Source organism: Echeneis naucrates, chromosome 14 (genome assembly GCF_900963305.1).
Source record: "Echeneis naucrates chromosome 14, fEcheNa1.1, whole genome shotgun sequence".
NCBI classification, from domain to species: Eukaryota; Metazoa; Chordata; class Actinopteri; order Carangiformes; family Echeneidae; genus Echeneis; species Echeneis naucrates.
The window spans coordinates 9,999,224-10,017,271 of record NC_042524.1 but is presented as its reverse complement, the minus strand read 5'-3'; the positions used below and the strand labels follow the sequence as shown (position 1 = coordinate 10,017,271).

Here is an 18,048-nt window from a genome sequence, read left to right as displayed (position 1 = left end):
GGGCAATAAATTATGAGTCGTCATAAAAATCCGTTCTACTAACGTGATTTATGGTGTTAATCAGTTGTTTTGTGACGGAGACAGAAAAAAAAACCGAAGCACAGTTTAAAAAATGAAGTCCACGTGGATGGGGAAAAGTGATTTCAATAAGTAGTAAAGCGAGCTGCGCCGCTGTGAAGAGGAGGGAGATACGGGGTAGGGTGGGGGGGGGGATCTTGGGTTTTATTTGCCAGTTCTTTAGAGGGATGGGGACTGTTTTGGGAGGTGGGGGGTAGAGTGGGCAACAGAAACATCCCCCTCCTCTCTCTCTCTCTCTCTCTCTGAGAGACCCTGGCTGCTCTCAGACCATTGTTGTTGTGGCTGCCGTCCGGAGAGCAGCAGTGCAGGAGGAGGGCTGCAGTGTGTGAGACAGTCACTCTCCGCTGTGGAAAGGAAACGGACTGTGGAGGCTGAGCTCCACATTTGAGCGGCGGAGCTCACAGGAGCGCTGCGTAAAGACGCACAGAAGAGTTTTAGCGAAGACGCTCCTGCGGTTTAACCAAGAAGGGACTCTGAGCCGGTGTTGGTTGGAGGGGGGGGGTTCACATTTTATCAGCAGTCTCTATCGTTGTCTCCCCCACCTCGGATCTTCTTCTTTTAAAGGCCACCAGAGTGAGAAAAGACGTGTTTCTACATGCGCAACCCGAGTGTCTGTCTGCCTGTGTGGTACTCTTTCTCTCCATGGATTTAGCCTTCTGATCGAGCGGCTGCAGTGGACTTTGCCCCCCGGGAATCATAGCTCCTTCTCCCCCCTCCGGTCACCAGGAGAACCCGGCAGCTGTCGTTCATGTACCAGGGGGCTGCTTTTAATGGATTTATAGGACCGACTCCGCGTTCAGCCGGATACAAAACAGCAGAGACGAGCCCAGGGACTGCTTTGGACCAGGATACAGCGGGAGTAGCAGAGATCCAAATGGGGATTTCAATATCTACCCATGCCAACCGGGACGAGGAGTGATCTCCCCTGGGTGCCAGCTATCACAGCGAGGAAAGGTGGGTGAAAACGGACTGAGACAGCTGGAGATTCTTGGAGGCTTGTTTCATTCATTTTTCAGAGGGCACGGCGGAAGGTGGCTGAGATTAGGAATCTGCCTCAAAAGCCTCATATTCACTCATTTAAAGCCTCGTGTTGCTTTCAAGGCAATTTATTCTTTAATCGTTTTTATGGAGTTGAAAAACACATCTTTTGAGAGACAGGAGATAGTCACACATTTATATTGTAAACTAGTGAATTATTCCACGTTTTCTACATTTTAAATGGGGGACTGGGGTGTTTCCATGTAGAGCAAAGCTTCGCGTGTTGTGTTTTGCAACGCACGGAGCCAAACAAGTCGCCGATTAGACATTGAACCTTCCACATGGACTATTTGTCAGCTCAGCTCAGTGATGTCTTTCCTGGGTGTTTAACCCGCATAAAGGTGATCTGTAACAACGTGTATGATGACAGACGTGATCCGAGGTTAATGGAGGAAAATCCTCTCAGGTTGCCCCCCCCCCCTCCAATTTGAGCTCAGTTGGGGTAATGCTTTACGCTTAAAAGTGCGGAATGATTTAATGCGGGATTCACACGTTGCACACGCAGGTCAACATGAGTGTATAACATGAACTGTTACAGGTCTGACGCGTTTTTTGCCAGCACGCAACTTCGTGATATCCTCCACGGGTTGTTAGAGCCAAACAGTCCAAATACAGGCCTGATTAACTGGGGCTGCTTTAGGTGGCAGGAATAAGCATGAGGGTACATAATAAATAAATTAATTAAGAAAAAAGGCCTACACAGCCTCAGCCTCCCCTGTGTTTTAGGGCAGAAGAGGAGAATACAGTAAAGTGTTTTGGCTGCAGCAGCCAGGCAGCGTGCCAGCGGAATTAGCAGCAGCAGGAGGAAAAAAAAAAGTTTTCCAGCCCTTAATTGAGAAAGAATACGTTTCATTCAGCAAGCTGGTTCTTTAAACGTTGTGTGTGTGTGTGTGTGTGTGGGCGCTGCCTGCCTGCATGGGGCGCAAGCACCGGGGTCTGGCGCCTGTGCGCAGTTGGCCCGAGTCGCAGCAAAAAAAAAAAAAACTGTCTTATTCCTTCACTGTTCTTCAGGCTGTCAAAGTTTATTGTCGGTGTCCCCAATGAGCTCACGGAGACAAGAATCATATTGAGTTCAAAATTTCCTTATCATTATAGCAAACGACGTGAAACATGTCCTGATTGATATCATTAGTGGTCTCTTGAACAACGACTTTTAGTTGCGCATGTTTGGACACAGTGAGTCGTTTAGTAACACATTCTGAAGTAAAGGGACTGTATAGCACTGATAGTTCAGTGTGTATGTGTTAGAGAAGGTAATATTCTAATAATCATCTAGCCATCCAACATTAAATAAAAAAAGGCAAAGAATCTGAGTACTTGCACTTGGTTATTTTTCTGACAAATAATCGGGGATCTCCTAAAAAAAGTAGTAAGTAAGTAAGTAAGTCAAACTTATATATGAAGTTTAGATTTATGTGCTGATTTTAAGCATTCAAATACATTTTTATTGTATGAAACCAAATTTTCATCACAGCAGTATGCTGGTGTGCTCAGTATTTGCTCCAGGGAACAGTCACTTATTTCATTATGTTGCTGCCTGCTGTGCGTCCTCCTCCTGTCCTGACCTGAAGCCTCATCAGCTGCCCTTCCAGTCTCTGCTGCTCCTTCAGATTCTGCAGCGTCCTGGCAGGTTTCAAGTGTTTTTTTTCTCCAGTAAGAGTCCATTATCCTGGAGCAGACTGAGTGCCATCCATTGACAAACAACAGGCGGCGTAACAGCCCTGCGCCTTATTCATGACGCAGGAGAGCCTGGACAATGTAAAGGCCAACAGGACAGTCAGCAGGACTTCTGGTTAAGAATACAGCTGCCCGTAGTCAAAACACTCTCTCTTTAACTATTTGCCTGACGAGTTGTTTGAATTTTTTTGCCACCTGGTTGAAAAAGTGAACAGAAAAGTTTGTGTCTCCAGCCAGATCATCTCAAGTTCCTTATCAGCAGATAACCAACAATCTGCCATGTGTTTGTTTGCTTCCGCAGGATCCAGATTTACAGACTTTGTGGCTTTCTGAGATTGCTGATGTCTGGAATCAAAGTGTGAGGCCCAATCACGGCTTCAAACATATATTCCTACAGTTTAACCACAAGACACACGCCTCACATCAAGAAGATGGCGAAGGTCTGCACAGTCTGCTTCCTTGTGCTCTGTTTGATGGAAAGAGTCTTGACCAGGGCTATTGACGAAAGAAGAACTAAAGGTAAGATCTGAAACTACCAAACTATTTCTCTTCTCCCCTGAAATCCTCACATTTACAGATGCTTTTCCTCGTGTGGATTTGATTTTGATTGTATCACTTCTTTCTTTGCCAACATTTGCTCTGGAGAAGGACAGACCACTACTCAAAAAAAAAAAAAAAAAAAAGTGTTAACGTGTAAACACATTACTCTCAGTGTGTGAATGTGTCTGTAAAGGCTTTGATCAGTCTACTGTTACTTTTTAGAAGTTTTTTGTTTCATGGAGGAAGAAGTTCAGGTGACAAGAAAGATGACACAGAGGGTGTAGCGAGATCTTGGAAGGAGCAAGTGGGGGCGGGGTTTAGTGTTTTTCTGTTGTAAGCTGTGCTACCTGATCCAGCAGAGGCCCTGAGGCTCGGAAGTGTAAATCTGCCTGGCTGTGTGCCAGTTGTGGAAGATTAAGGGGGAGGCTGCACAGGATTTTTGGTTGATGCTTTACAAAGAGAAGCAATTGCAATAAATCCGTCGTTATCGGTTTTAAGTACAGTTGAGTACAGTTTTAATACGTTTCTCTCAGATGCAGGTGGAATCGTTCAAATTGCTGACTAATTTCAGCAACGTTTAAAAAAGAGAAAGTATGACTTGAGGCCCTAAATTAATGGTACAGCCAGGAAAGTCCGCTTTTAGATCAGAAAAATTTGGGTGACTTTTTGTAGGTTGTGTGTAGATTGATGAAAGACAAAGTGGATTGTTGCCTCGGAGGCGTCGAGCACAGAAGTGGCCTTGTTTCCGCCTCGGTAGCCCCACTTTGTGCTGCAGGGACAAGCGGCCTGTTGTGATGACAACGTGCAGAAAGGACCTTAGAGGTTAATCAAGACTCATGAGTAAAGAGTCAAACCAGGGCTGCACCACAGGAGCTACCATCTCAAGTTTTTTTGCGGAGGGAAATACATTTTTGCAGTTTCTGCATAAAATCAAATGAACAAATGATTACAACTGAGAGGAGACAGAGACATCAGAGAGAGAAAGATGATCCCCCCTTTGAGATCACTTGAAAGAGTGAAAAGAGACTCCACTGCCTCCTTTAAGATGACTAAGTATCAGAGGGACCCACAGAACACTGACAGGGTTGATTTTATCTCGTCTTCACTTTGGAGGAAGATAATGCAGAGAGTGAGAGTCATATTGAAGTCATATAGACTTTAAATTCAATGATTATAGTCATGTACTGTTTATTATCTCCAAAGGAGAATGTTTTATCTAAGAAAAATGTTATTGTACCATGTTGTACCTGATGATGAGTGAAGATAAATGAGTGCCCTCCAACATAAATCTACATCTAATGTTACAAACCGCATGCTGCTCCTAAATGTAGGGATCCGGCTTGTCCAATTTTTTTTTATTTATTTTTTTTGCCTCCCCACGAGAAAAACTTATTTTAAGTCCTGCTCTCTCCCACATCATTATAGATTATATAAATATCTGAGTATAGCCTTTGGCCATTCATTCTGCTGTAATTTCAGCTGGTCTTTAGTCGCCACAAAACTGAGCAAAGTAATAGAAATGTACACAAATGTAAAAGATATAAAAGATATTCGACTAATTTCAGAATCAGGTGAATCTGCTATTTGTAATTAGTTTTTGTCTGTTCGTGTATTTTAAAATCACTAAAACAAGAAAGGAAACGCTGGGAGTTTTTCATTCGTCATTGGCCGAGAGCCATTTGCAGCAGTAAGAAGATCAGAGTGTGCCAGAGGATGCCATCTTTTGCTTTGTTTCGGCACAGATTAACTGGGTTGGCATTTTTCTAGGAGTGCATCTGCTGGTCAGGCAGGGTGTCCAGGCCAGCGTAGAGAGCTGAAACGGTTGTAGCTTGGGCTTCTCGAAGTCGAAGGAGTAGGCAAAGTTCCTCTGTGTCACAAAATATCATGCATCAAATGTTTATGTAGTTCATTTTAATGCCAAATAGAGGATATAACAATAAAGAACTATCTGGGACTGTTAAACTATACCTGGTAACTGACCCGGCGAAATTAATCTTTTGAAATGTATAAATATGTGGAGCTAATTTGGAACAATATTGAACAATTTCCTGGTAATATAAGTGTGATGAAGTACATAACAGTGGGCACCGCCACTGTACGGTCCTCTGACAGGGCTTGAAGGTCTCTTCATTGTCCCAACTGGTTTCCACACAGGGCTCTGCTGTCGTCCCAGCCAGCTGGCCGACTAGCTGGCTCGTAGCAGCTGAGTGGTTTGTTTGTGTTGTGTTGTGTTTTGTTTGCCCCCTCGCCTCTGGGTGACAATTCACACTCTGCCGCAAGTTCAACTCCAGGGCACCGTCCCTGTCTCTGCAAGTTCATTAGCATGGCTGTCAAAGTGTGAGTGTGTGTTCATCTCTGTGATTTATTGCTGACTACTGCCTTTCACTGTGATCAAACTGCTCCATTAGAGTGAAATGTGTGGCTTATCGGGATAACTTTAATATTCCTAAAATTTGAAACTCATGGGACGTGGGGCACTGTTTGTATTAATGTGTTTTGCCTTAGGCTACTTTGACCAATTGCCATTTCTGAATTTCCCCTAATGAGGATGCAAGTGGTTATTTGTTCCTGGAAGCATTACTCTGTATGTTTTCTGGCGATTGGGGGAAAAAAAAGGCTGCACTTCGCTCCGACAAGGGAACAGATTGCCTTTTCACTAAACGCTCGCAGGAAGCAATCAGACAGAAAATTGCCCTGGAAAATTGCTTGTTCTGAGTGACTGAGCAGTAACCGAGGTCCCTGGCCAGGGCACACATATGCTCCGACAAGTGAGTGGGCGAGCACATAAATGGGCGAGTGACCCACTGAATGGATGGCACTGTGGCTGATGCTGACACGATAGTAGCCAGGTTATCAGGGCACGCTATCACCACTTCCTGGGAGCGTTAAATGTTAGCGGTTGTTCAAAAACATGGCGTTCCGTTGCCTGACCTTTAAGAGGTAAACTGAGATCGCCAATAATTGCTTTTAACATTTGTGTCTCATAGTGTTCATTCATATTCATATTCGGACCAAGAATGTTCTTAACAGTTTATTGAGACTTCTTTCTTCTGTAAAATGAGAAATAAAATTTGTCGCTGAGCTGGAAGATGTTTAAGGACTGAGGCAGATATTTTTTATCTTCACTCTTCTAGATCTGCGGGTCTCCAGGCCTCTTATTGCGCCGGGTTACCCAGAAAACACCACAGCGGTGGTGGGTGGTCAGGCGAAGCTGGTTTGCAAAGTCCACAGGCCGACATCCACCAAGGTGCAGTGGCTGAGGACAGAGGTGACCCCGGGAGGACCGCTCCGCCTCAGGACTGTAACGGTGAGAAGCAGGCCTATCCTGAAAAGGATAGAAGCTGCATATTCGATATTTCATGCGGTTGTCTTCACATTACAAACATGGACTCTCCTCCGTACAGGCCCTGCAGAGCAACGCATCCAAAGTGAACACCCTGCATCTGTCCAACATCACCGCAGAGGATGCAGGCGAGTACATCTGCGTGGCTGAGAGTACCCATGGAGGACAGGCAGTGAAGGCCATGCAGTCGGCATGGCTGGACGTCCTGCCTGGTGAGATGTGTGCATACCTTAGCAGAGTTTGTGCAATATCTTATCAGCCGTGTGATGACTCCTTCAGCATGCATGATCTCATCGTTTTCTAACCTCAGCTTTCTCCTTCCCCAGGTACCATTATTCCCCGCACTGTGGACCTGACTGCTGCTGAAGTCCCCACAGGTAAGTTCACTTTAATGCAGGAAAAAGAGAAATGAAGGCTTATCTAATACACCTACTGTGAGCATTGAGTGCATGTTAATTTAATCCTTTCAGGTGTCTACAATGTAAAAGATAAGTCTGTGAAAGCCTGCAAAGAGACACAGACTGTTGAAAGTGGTATCACAACCATTTGTGTTTTTTTGTCTTTTTTGGGCTAGATCAAACTTCTTTCCTCCCTTCGCTCACTTAGATCTCCAGTGAGCCTTCACCGCCCCTCCGAATTACTCTCCGTCCACTGTCACGCTACAACATGTTCATTAGCTTCAGTTTCTCTTCCTCTTTGTTTCTTTTCTTCTTTTTTTTTGAGTGAGTGAAGAAGGGAGGGAGTGCAGTGTTAGCTAGATCGCTCTCAGTCCCACAATAATCCACAGGGTAACAAAGGGAGGGGGTTGGGGGCGGTGTTGGGGTGAGCCGGGTGAGGAGGGCCGGGTCAGTTAGGCCTCTTGGTCTCCATGGTGATTTCATTGTGTGTGGGGATGGGAGATAATGGGGTTGAGGACTTGAAGGTCAAAGTTGCGAGGATGGCTACTTGCTTTAGAGAGGAGAAGAATTGGCCAGCTCATTGGTCTAGTCCTTGCCAACATAGTGAAAATAAAAGGTGGGGGGTGCTGAAACAAGAAGAAGCACAACCTGAAGGTGAAAGTAAGAGTGTGTTTTTGTTGTTTGGTTTCAACAGATGTCCTTGAGGACCTGAGTGAGGACACCACTGAGCATCTCCTCTTGGAGCCAGGCAATGTGCTGAAGCTGCGCTGTGACATGAACACCAGGCCCGGCATGGCGGTGAACTGGTACAAGGAGGGAGTCCGGGTACTTGCCACCCCCCGGATCCAGATTCGTGGGGCCATCATGGAGATCACAGATGTAACATATGAGGATTCAGGCGTTTATGTTTGCGTACTGCGGGGAACCAAAGAGCCTGTGAGAAATTTCACCATCACTGTGACAGGTAACATTTGTTGGCAGGGACATTCATTGGGACATCATGTTAAAACATTTATCGCAGAATCAGTTTCACTGCTGCTCGACATCAGAGACTTGAACAGGGTAGAAAATGTGTTTTTGTCTTTTGTCCAGATTCATTGGGGTCAGGAGATGATGATGAAGACAACGGCTTAGAGGATTCATCAGCTGAGATCGAAAATGATCAGGTTTACTTCTCCAGAGGTGTGAAGAAAGTTTGCTCTAAGATCCTTAAACTCTATCTCTAGGTTTCATCAGCTCATCCTGACCAGTGTCTTTGTCCATTCAGGTCCCTATTGGACCCACACGCAGCGCATGGAGAAGAAGCTGTATGCCGTTCCTGCAGGCAACACCGTAAAGTTTCGATGCCCGGCCATGGGCAGCCCCATGCCAAGTATTCGCTGGCTCAAAAATGGACGTGAATTTAGAGGAGAGCATCGCATTGGTGGCATTAAGGTTAGAATGGCAACAGACTGTGATGTTGAATTTCACCTAAACTTAGTATAGTACAGTGTAGTATTACCTCAGAGAGGTATTTTTTATTTTCTCTAGCAGTGTGTTTCATCATGCCATCCAAATGTTAAAACTGAAAAACAAGGGATTTAAATATCTTAAATATCTGTATGTCCAAGCGAATGATGGATTATGTTTCTTTGTCTAGCTGAGACACCAGCACTGGAGCCTGGTGATGGAGAGTGTAGTTCCTTCAGACAGAGGAAACTACACCTGCGTGGTGGAGAATAAGTACGGCTCCATCTCTCACAGCTACGTCCTTGATGTCCTTGGTAAGATGTGGTGATTCTGGGTGGTTTAATGTTGCTTGTCCAATTTATCAGCTTTAGTACTGAAGTACTGAATTAAATGTCAGAAAAAAGACAATAGACAAGCCTCTATTTGATTTTTTTTTTTCTACTAATAACAGAAAAAACAATTAGTGAGAACTTAGGGGAAAGACGCCATGTTTTCCAAGTAAAGCCTGTATGCTGAAGAAGGGGAGGAGCACAGGGTGACAGGGGCGCCTGGCATCCTCTGTGGACAGTCAGGCGTCCACACCAGTTTTCTACCTGACCTGTGACGGGAGATCAAGAGGGATTGGAGTTTATTTGTTCATTTGTTCACTGTCCATTCGTCGGTTTCGCCCCCGTTGACGGGGGGAGAGGACTAACGAGACTCCTAACGAGATCAGAGAGCGAGAGTAGGCGCAGATCAAAGAGGCCCGAGCGAACAGCTGACAAAGAACCACACTAATGGAATTGGTTTTCATCCTAAAATGACATTTTCTCCTTTTTTTGCCAGACACTTTACAAGTGACAGTAACTGGCATGAATATTTGGATGTTAAATGGCCAGATAGATTCATTTGGCCTCACTCATGTGCCAACTCTCCTCAGAAGATGTTTTTTAAAGTCACTGCTTGGTTTGCTGATATGCAATTTCTATTTTTTTTTTTTTTTTCTCCATACAGAGCGCTCCCCCCACAGGCCCATCCTGCAGGCCGGTCTACCAGCCAACACCACGGCTGTGGTGGGCAGTGACGTCCAGTTTCACTGTAAGGTCTACAGTGACGCCCAGCCTCACATACAGTGGCTGAAACACATCGAAAGAAATGGCAGCCGCCACGGCCCTGATGGGACGCCTTACGTACAGGTCCTCAAGGTTGGTGACGGATAACAGCTGTTTTGATCAGGAAAACACTTAAAGTCCTGTGGGGTCTGGAGTCCTCAGGATTAATGGGCTAAAAGATGTTGTATTAAGGTGACTAATAACCTTTTACGTCACTTTCTGCCTATGTGTTGTGCAGACTGGGAGCCTGAATATGTCAGAGGTGGAGGTGCTCTACCTGTCCAAAGTTACCATGGAAGATGCGGGAGAGTACACCTGTTTGGCTGGAAATTCAATTGGCTTTGCCTACCAGTCAGCATGGCTGACAGTCCTCTCAGGTAAACAATCTGAAGACTAGAACTTAGTCTGGAAGATTTCACTCAGTGGTTTTTGATTTCCAATTCTTCTGCCCTCTTCTGTCATTGTGAAATGTTTACGGCATCACACTGCACCAAGTAGCTGTGTAACACGTTTCTGAACATTAGTATTTGATGGTAGTCTTACCATTTTCTGAAGGTCAAAGTGTCCTCCCCTTGTCTACAGAGGAGGAAGCAGCTGATGCTATGGACACCATGGAGACCAAGTACACCGACATCATCATCTACGCGTGTGGTTTCATAGCTCTGATTATGGCCATCGTCATCGTGGTGTTGTGTCGAATGCAGGTCCACCCCAGGAGAGAGCCATTTGACGCTCTTCCTGTCCAGAAGCTGTCCAAGTTTCCTCTTCGCAGACAGGTACAGGGCACAATGTATCATACCCAGAAGTCTGTCTTCTGTAACCGATTCCTTTCCAAATAGTTGACTTTGACACGAGGTTGGTGTGCACTTGAAAGTCCCTACAGAGTTTTCTCTAAATGTCTGCCGGCAAAGTGCTGTCATGGATTTCCACACTTAAAACCTTTCTGTTTGTGGCTGGTCTCTTAACTAAATTGTACATGTCTGCATCTCCTCCTTCAGTATTCAGTGGAGTCCAACTCATCAGGGAAGTCCAGTGCACCTCTGATGAAGGTGGCTCGCCTCTCATCCAGCTGCTCTCCCATGTTGGCTGGAGTCATGGAGTTTGAGTTGCCCTATGATCCAGACTGGGAGTTCCCCAGAGAGAAGTGAGTTATCTGTAATGTAAAATCTCTTTGGTCATCAAAAATGAAATAACTATGGCAGAGAACTGTTTCGTGAGTAGATATATTTTCCTTAAGTTTAGTTTGGCCTCTGGGATCCAGACCTGTTTAAACATTGTAGCTTTCACATCATGTGGGGACCTAAAAAGAAACAAGTCCACAGCCCATTTTTGGCTCTGCCCAACCCATGTTTTAAGAAACCAGAGCCCCAAATTATGGATTTGTACAGTTTTCATTTGGACATACTTTCACTAACTCTCGCTCTTTCTCTCCAGTTTAACATTGGGCAAACCTCTAGGAGAGGGGTGCTTTGGTCAGGTGGTTAGAGCTGAGGCCTACGGCATCAACAAGGAATGCCCAGACCAGGCCACCACTGTGGCGGTTAAAATGCTCAAAGGTAGGAACGAAATGAAGACACAAAAATACCCCCAAGGGATTTGCTAGAGTCTGTTCTCTGTCACAAAAAAAAATCCTTGTTTGAATTTTCTCTCAGATGATGCAACGGACAAAGATCTGGCAGATCTTATCTCAGAGATGGAGCTGATGAAAGTGATGGACAAACACAAGAACATCATCAATCTGCTGGGAGTCTGTACACAGGATGGTGAGCTTCACTCCTTGAATTTAAACGAAATTTTTTAATTACACTTATGGTCTTGGCTCAGGAGCTGAAGTTTGGACCAATGTTGAGAGGACAGAATCCTTCACGTTAACACTTTAGGAACTTACTTATTGTTATTTTAGAGAGAGAGCAATGCTTTTCCTTCACTTTCTTCACAAGCCATATTGTTTAAACTATGGTGGGCCCAAGCCACAACAACCTCTTCATAACCTCATCTTGCTCATGACCCCCCCCCCCTCCAGGCCCTTTATATGTGCTGGTGGAGTACGCCTCCAAAGGCAGTCTTAGGGAGTACCTGCGGGCCCGGCGCCCCCCAGGCATGGACTACACCTTTGATGTAACCAAGGTGCCGGAGGAGCAGCTCACCTTCAAAGACTTGCTGTCCTGTGCCTATCAGGTGGCCAGAGGGATGGAGTACCTGGCCTCTAAAAGGGTAAGTTCACCTAAAATGACTTGTAGTAGCAGTCTAAGAATGTAGCTGAATCTCCGGGTGGTTTAATTAGACTTTTGTGTGTTGCTATGTCACACTTACGTCATACTAATGAATCCAAAAATCTGCCTCTTCTCTGCTTATTTGACTGCCAGCCTGCTCATTCTGCGGCACCAATTTTTTTCAATAGTTGTATGACGGCACAGTTCCACACACATGTTTTGTCCTGATCCAATATAACATGAGCTTTCTAATATATACAAATTGTAATTTTGTTTTGGTTGAAGCCAGGCTGAAGATTGATGTTCTGAAGCCGCTTTTACATTGAATGCTTCTATGTTTACAGTTGGGTCCTCATTACAGTTAATTGTAGTCATGTCTGTGGGCAGGAAATAGAGCCACAGAATGAAGGCAATGAATGCTTAAATGAATGCTTAAAGTTCAGTATTTGTTAACCCCCCAACTGTTTGAGGGGTTGTAATATCAGAATTTTGCTTTTGAATTGAAGGGAAGTGGGATTAGGATTGACTTCTTTTCGGTGGTTCAATGCTTTTGTATTTAGGCACTTGACCTTCTGATGGATATGTGAGGCTCAGACAGTTGTTGATGGCAGCTCCAGGTCCTTCCATTCCCTTGTGTCTCTTGTCATGGTAGTCTTTCCCTTTCTTTACTTTCTTCCCATCCCCCCCCCCCCATGTTACAACTCCTTTTATTTTTCCAGGATGCTCTCTGTCTGTGTGCTTCCTATCAACACGTCTCTTTGTCTGCCAGCCGGTGTCTCAGACAGGCATTCCTGAACAGAAAGCTGCTGAAGCTTCAACCCTGTTTACTCTTTTCCATCCATCTGTCCATCTCTCTGTCACCCGGCTTTGTCCTTTTTAGCGCTGCCATAAATCTGTTAGCAAACAGGCAGCAGAGCCTTCGTTTGGGTGTAGGCATCAGGTTTCTGGCTCTACGTCCTCTTAAGAATGCAGGAGTCTGAAACTAACCCACCATTATGGCAAGACCCACAAACCAAGACTGGTTCGTTTCGCACGTTCCCACAAGTCCCACGTCTATTTCGAATGAAAACCAAAATAAACTTAATGACATCCATTCAATGTGGGCAAACAGTCCCTTTCTTTTTTTCCTCTTACAGGGTTGTTATTTCTTCTAACTCCCTGCTTTCTATATAAAGACAGTTTAATTTTGTTCCATTCACCAAGGACTGTAAGTTGACTTGGGGCTCTTGAGTCTTAATTTTGGAAAAAGTCTGCAGTGAATAATTTCTGTCATCTCTACTTTCGTATTTTCACATTGTCTTTCGGAACCAAAGCCTTAAACACACAGAAACACGTTGTGATACAAGTTTCTCAGGTTCCCACCAAAAGAGCACAATAGCCTGTTTGGGCAGAGCTGTACATATATATCTTATAGCAGAGAAAGCAAATCTGAATAAACTATCATTAAATATCAGTTATTAAATTGTTACCCAGAACTGTTTAAACTTAATAGCAATCTTCTCATTTGAAGACGTAGCAGTTGGCGGTAAGCTCCTTTCATTGGCCTAAATCCTCCTTCTTATTTCTCAACAGTGCATCCACAGAGATTTGGCAGCCAGAAATGTTCTGGTGACAGAGGACAACGTAATGAAAATTGCTGACTTTGGCCTGGCCAGAGGAGTCCACCAGATCGACTACTACAAGAAAACCACCAACGTTAGTTCACACTTTCACACCAGATTCTGTTTTCCCATAGTCGATGAGTGGGCTATAAAAGCAGCCAGAGGACTGCTCTTTCAGATTCTGCCAGCAAAGATGTTCCGTCATATAACAGCACATTTCGGGGGGGAAATATTCTTCTCCTGCTCTCAGGTGTCTTTTTTAAATGGTCAGCTCTTAAATAAGATCACTAGAGTGATCTACTATGCTAACCAAGTAGAGCTCCTCCAGTAGAATAAGCTGAACCTGACCTCTGACCTTATGAAATGGTCCCTCTGGGATGGAAGATGTATCATGTTATATGTATCATGTTATTGGATTGTTAAAAGCTTAAAGACGAAGTTGGTTGCTGAAGACTAACTCAACAGTCCTGCTTGTAAACATGTCTTCTCTTCAGGCAGGTTCTTCCTGCCTTAGTCTTTTCACAGCTTTAATACTCCTCAAGGCATATGTCTGATGTTTCTCTCTGATTGGCAGCAGGCTTAATGGAAGTTAATTAGAAAAAGAGGGGAGACGAGGACAAACAAGGGGGAGGATTGTGAGGGAGGACCGGAGGGTGTGGCGAGACATAGAGCGAGTGTGTGGTTACAATGTGGGCCTTAATGTTTCCATGTTCGCTCTGCAGGGACGGCTGCCAGTGAAGTGGATGGCACCAGAAGCGTTGTTTGACAGAGTCTACACACACCAGAGTGACGTGTAAGTTCAGCTTGTCAAGTAAAAGTCTCTGCAGCAGGAAAACAAGAAGCGCTTCATAATCAAGACAACGTGCAAATTTCCTCGATATATCTTCGATGTCATTTTATCACAACAGAAGTAATAATGTACTCCGATCCTTAATACTCTCCTGTTCATTTATCTGTCCTCAGATGGTCATTTGGTGTGCTGATGTGGGAGATATTCACGCTGGGCGGCTCACCTTACCCCGGGATCCCTGTTGAAGAGCTCTTCAAGCTGTTGAAAGAAGGACATCGGATGGACAAACCCTCTAACTGCACACATGAACTGTAAGCAGCAGCCGTACCCACCCAGGCCCTTCAACATCAGCCAAAACAGTCTTATGTCTTTATTTTAGATATTTTGCTTGAGTGAAGAAGGAAATTGGACAAAGCCTGCAAGCTAATTTATGAAATAGATTCACTGTCCAGGAATGCTATTTCCCAATCCTTGTTGTTCTGAGCTCTGCGCTTGTGGTGAGGGACAAAATCTGAGCTGAGAGTTTGATTATTTCAAATACAATGACTACCAACTGAACTTCAGCTCAACATTATAGCTCTCAAATGAGATATTATTCCACATATTCTTCAAAGTCAACACTGTTGTCTAATTGTAAATAATCTTTTCTGCTGTAGCTACATGATGATGCGTGAGTGCTGGCATGCTGTTCCCACCCAGAGACCGACCTTTAAGCAGCTGGTGGAGGAGCTGGACAGAGTCCTACTGTCCATCTCTGATGAGGTGGGCTTCAAACACACAACAATGTATAGACTCCTGATGTACGCACACTTTCTTCTTCCTCCCTTTCACCATCTGCTGTCCAGATGCTTTCGGTCCTTATGTGTAGAGAGCAGACTTCAAAACTCCAGACAGCAAAAAACAAAATCAAAATGTGTTTGTTTGTCTGAATTGCTGAAATGTGAGCTTTTTCAACCATCCCAACATACAGTTGACCACAGAAATGATAGAAATGTACAAGCCTAAGCATCTTAGCCAGACCATTCTGCAATTATTAGTCAAGATGAAGTTTTGTTCTAAAAACTAAATGGCAGCAATTCTTGAAATCTGCATGTTCTCTGTCATGCAGTCATTAAGCGAACGGACACTTTTCCTTTGTTGTTTTACTGCGAATTTTGCAAATATTCAAGACTCATTTCTGAACATCCTCTCTCTCTTCTCAGTACTTGGACCTGTCGACACCATTCGAGCAGTATTCCCCATCATGCGAGGACACATCTAGCTCCTGCTCCTCTGACAACGACTCCGTTTTTACCCATGATGCTTTGTCTACGGACCCCTGTCTCCTCGGCTACCAAGATGTGCGCTCCCGGATCGACATGAAGACAGCGCTCCGATAGGCACCCTAACATGAACACACAGGAACACTGTGGGGGAACTTTGGGCTCTCATGTAAAACAAATCATCCAATGGCAGCATTTCTAAAGTTAAGTTAAAGTTTCTATTCTTGTTTAATGTTTCTCTGGACCTTCATTATGGCCTCAGAAAAAGCCTGTAGACATAGGTGAGTATCTCTTATACAAACATAGACAAAAATACACACACAGACAACCGTGTGCATGCGGAGCACTGAGGCCAGTTGGCTTCTTTACACCGTGGAGTTTTGTAGAAAAGCATTTCATTGCGGGCAGAGGAGCGAGAAGAAGGAAAGAGGACTAAGTTAACATGGTACTTTGGACTAGCAGCTCTGGCACTGTGCTGAAGAACGTCGGAAAGCTGTGGCAATAGAAACCACAGAAGAAACCCTGGTACTCTAAAGCGGCTCGAAAGGCTTCCTTTGATTAATCATCCTTCAGGAAAGCAACGGACAATGATTTCCTCATAGAAACGCAACCCAAAACCAGAGCTTGAAACCTCGGTGATAAAGACGTTTTAACAAAACAAAAAAGATTTATTTTGCTATGATAAAAAAAGAAGAAACTGATTGTTAAATATAAATTTCTCTATATAAGATTATTTTACTTTTGTGTTGCTTATTTAAAAAGAAAACAGTCTTAAATCTCAGGATTTCTTGTGCTAAGAAGTTGCTGTGGCAGTGGCAAAGTGCCTGAATTTATGATTTCCTGTGAATATATTAGAATATTAAAATATTGTATGTACATATCAACAACAGAAAGACGATTGCCTTTTATAAATTATTCTGAATGACACAAAAATGAAGGTTATCGGAGACGAAAGGAGAGTGAATCAATTGTTTCTAGTGCCAAACCTGTCACATGTCTTCATGTTCAGGTTTCATCCCAAAATATCACCATAATCAATTTAGAGGTACATTTCTAACACATGACCTCTATCATAAATGCAAGCTTGTGCAAAAATTGAGGCCTAAATTCAAGGTTGATGGTTGATACTAAATAACATACATTTCCTAAATGAAATCTTCAATCTTAAAATTTGGGTTGCATTGTGAACTTTTGTAAGCACATATAAAAAACCAGAGTCTTTGTGACTGGCAGAGAGACGAAAATGATCTAATTTTCCATTGACAACTGTAGTCTCAAATGTTTGTGGTGAATTATGGATCTGGTCTGAAAAGATGGTGTGAAGTTGGGAAATTTTGGAATGAAACCCCCCCATTTGTCATTTTGTAGTAAACCACTGTGGTCTCCAATCCAAAAAAACAGCCAGTGGGTAAATACCAGAAGGAGCACAGTTATTGTTGCTGTTTCTCCACGAAAACAATAATTCTGAAAACAAAAAAACTTTTTGTGCATTAAGAGATAAAAAAAAAAACCACATAGCATCACACGAGCTGACTGAAAACAAAAACTGAACAGGTCTCTAGACTGCAAAGGCCATGAGACAGACTCATTTACACACAAAAACAAGAGACAACATCTTGTGGTATTCTTCTAACAACAGCTTTGCTCATTCAGTCTTTGCCTACACTGCTGCTTTGTCAGACGCAGTGTGTCCACCTTGGGACTCACCCTGAAAGGAGGACTGACGATTCAGCATTAGGACTCTGAATGTGAAAGCCAGTGTGATTGATTTCAAATAGAGGAGAAGGGGGAGGGTCCCTCCTTTGTCTGGCTGTAACCCTTCACCCAACCCAATCTGTTGGCAAGGGGTCCTCAGGTCTGCAGCCTGGCCGGACAATGAAGGCTTTGCAGGCTTAATGGGTGTGACTACAGACCAGAGGGAGTTTTGCAGGGTGGTGGTGGTGATGTGTGGGGGATAGCTTGGGCTTGTGTGCAAATGAAGAGGCTCTTATTATGGTAATGTCTCCTCTTCTCTCCCAAATACCCCTATCTTTATCCGTAGCCACCATCTTTTAAATTACAAATCTTAATTCACATTTGCTGTTTCACCACTGCCACCAGGACCAGCTGCAGAAAATTCCCCTGTGGGGGTTAAATGCCAACTGCCTCCCAGCCTGCTTCCTGAATGTGCCCACAGACACACCAGCAAAATAACCATTGACTAGTATTATGTGGGTAATTGCCCCCCCCCACCCTCGCAAAAAAAGAGCGATCAGGTAAAATGATGTCTCTTTCTCCAGATCTCGACCCCTGAAGCACATTTCCAACTGGGAAACGTAGTTGATGTTAGTGCCGGTGGAAAAATGTGGCCTTCTTCAGCCTCCTAAGAAGAGATTTCACTTGGCTAATTGCACCATTACTTTGGTACTTTTCTTTCAAATGTTGGAAAGTTTAACGATTTCAAGAAATTTTAAGGGTAAATTCATCATCCACTGTGTGTAAAAGCCAGTCAACCATTTTGTCAGCAAAGGATTAACATATCCACCTTGCTTAGTTGTTTGCATTTTATGCTGCCGATCATCTTGTGAC

General features: G+C 44.1%; 1 protein-coding gene across 1 annotated transcript; it reads left to right on the top strand.

The window, feature by feature from the left end:
* The first annotated feature begins 374 nt into the window (after positions 1-374).
* On the top strand, positions 375-17,009 carry fgfr4 (fibroblast growth factor receptor 4). The gene is made up of 21 exons (XM_029518603.1): positions 375-1,032; positions 3,095-3,312; positions 6,468-6,640; positions 6,738-6,888; positions 7,003-7,053; positions 7,769-8,038; positions 8,167-8,256; positions 8,342-8,508; positions 8,714-8,837; positions 9,517-9,707; positions 9,853-9,991; positions 10,197-10,390; positions 10,613-10,758; positions 11,049-11,170; positions 11,267-11,377; positions 11,638-11,828; positions 13,400-13,522; positions 14,151-14,221; positions 14,392-14,529; positions 14,875-14,980; positions 15,421-17,009. Exons 2-21 carry the CDS (start codon positions 3,225-3,227, stop codon positions 15,595-15,597), a joined length of 2,823 nt encoding a protein of 940 aa, XP_029374463.1. The 5' UTR covers positions 375-1,032; positions 3,095-3,224; the 3' UTR covers positions 15,598-17,009.
* The last annotated feature ends 1,039 nt before the right edge of the window (positions 17,010-18,048 follow it).

Bases quoted from the DNA above. Each gene is read 5' to 3' on its own strand.
- fgfr4 (XM_029518603.1), top strand. From the start codon at position 3,225: ATGGCGAAGGTCTGCACAGTCTGCTTCCTTGTGCTCTGTTTGATGGAA. The intron at 8,257-8,341 runs GTGTGAAGAAAG...TTGTCCATTCAG, and splicing joins TCAGGTTTACTTCTCCAGAG to GTCCCTATTGGACCCACACG. The intron at 10,759-11,048 runs GTGAGTTATCTG...CTTTCTCTCCAG, and splicing joins TGGGAGTTCCCCAGAGAGAA to TTTAACATTGGGCAAACCTC.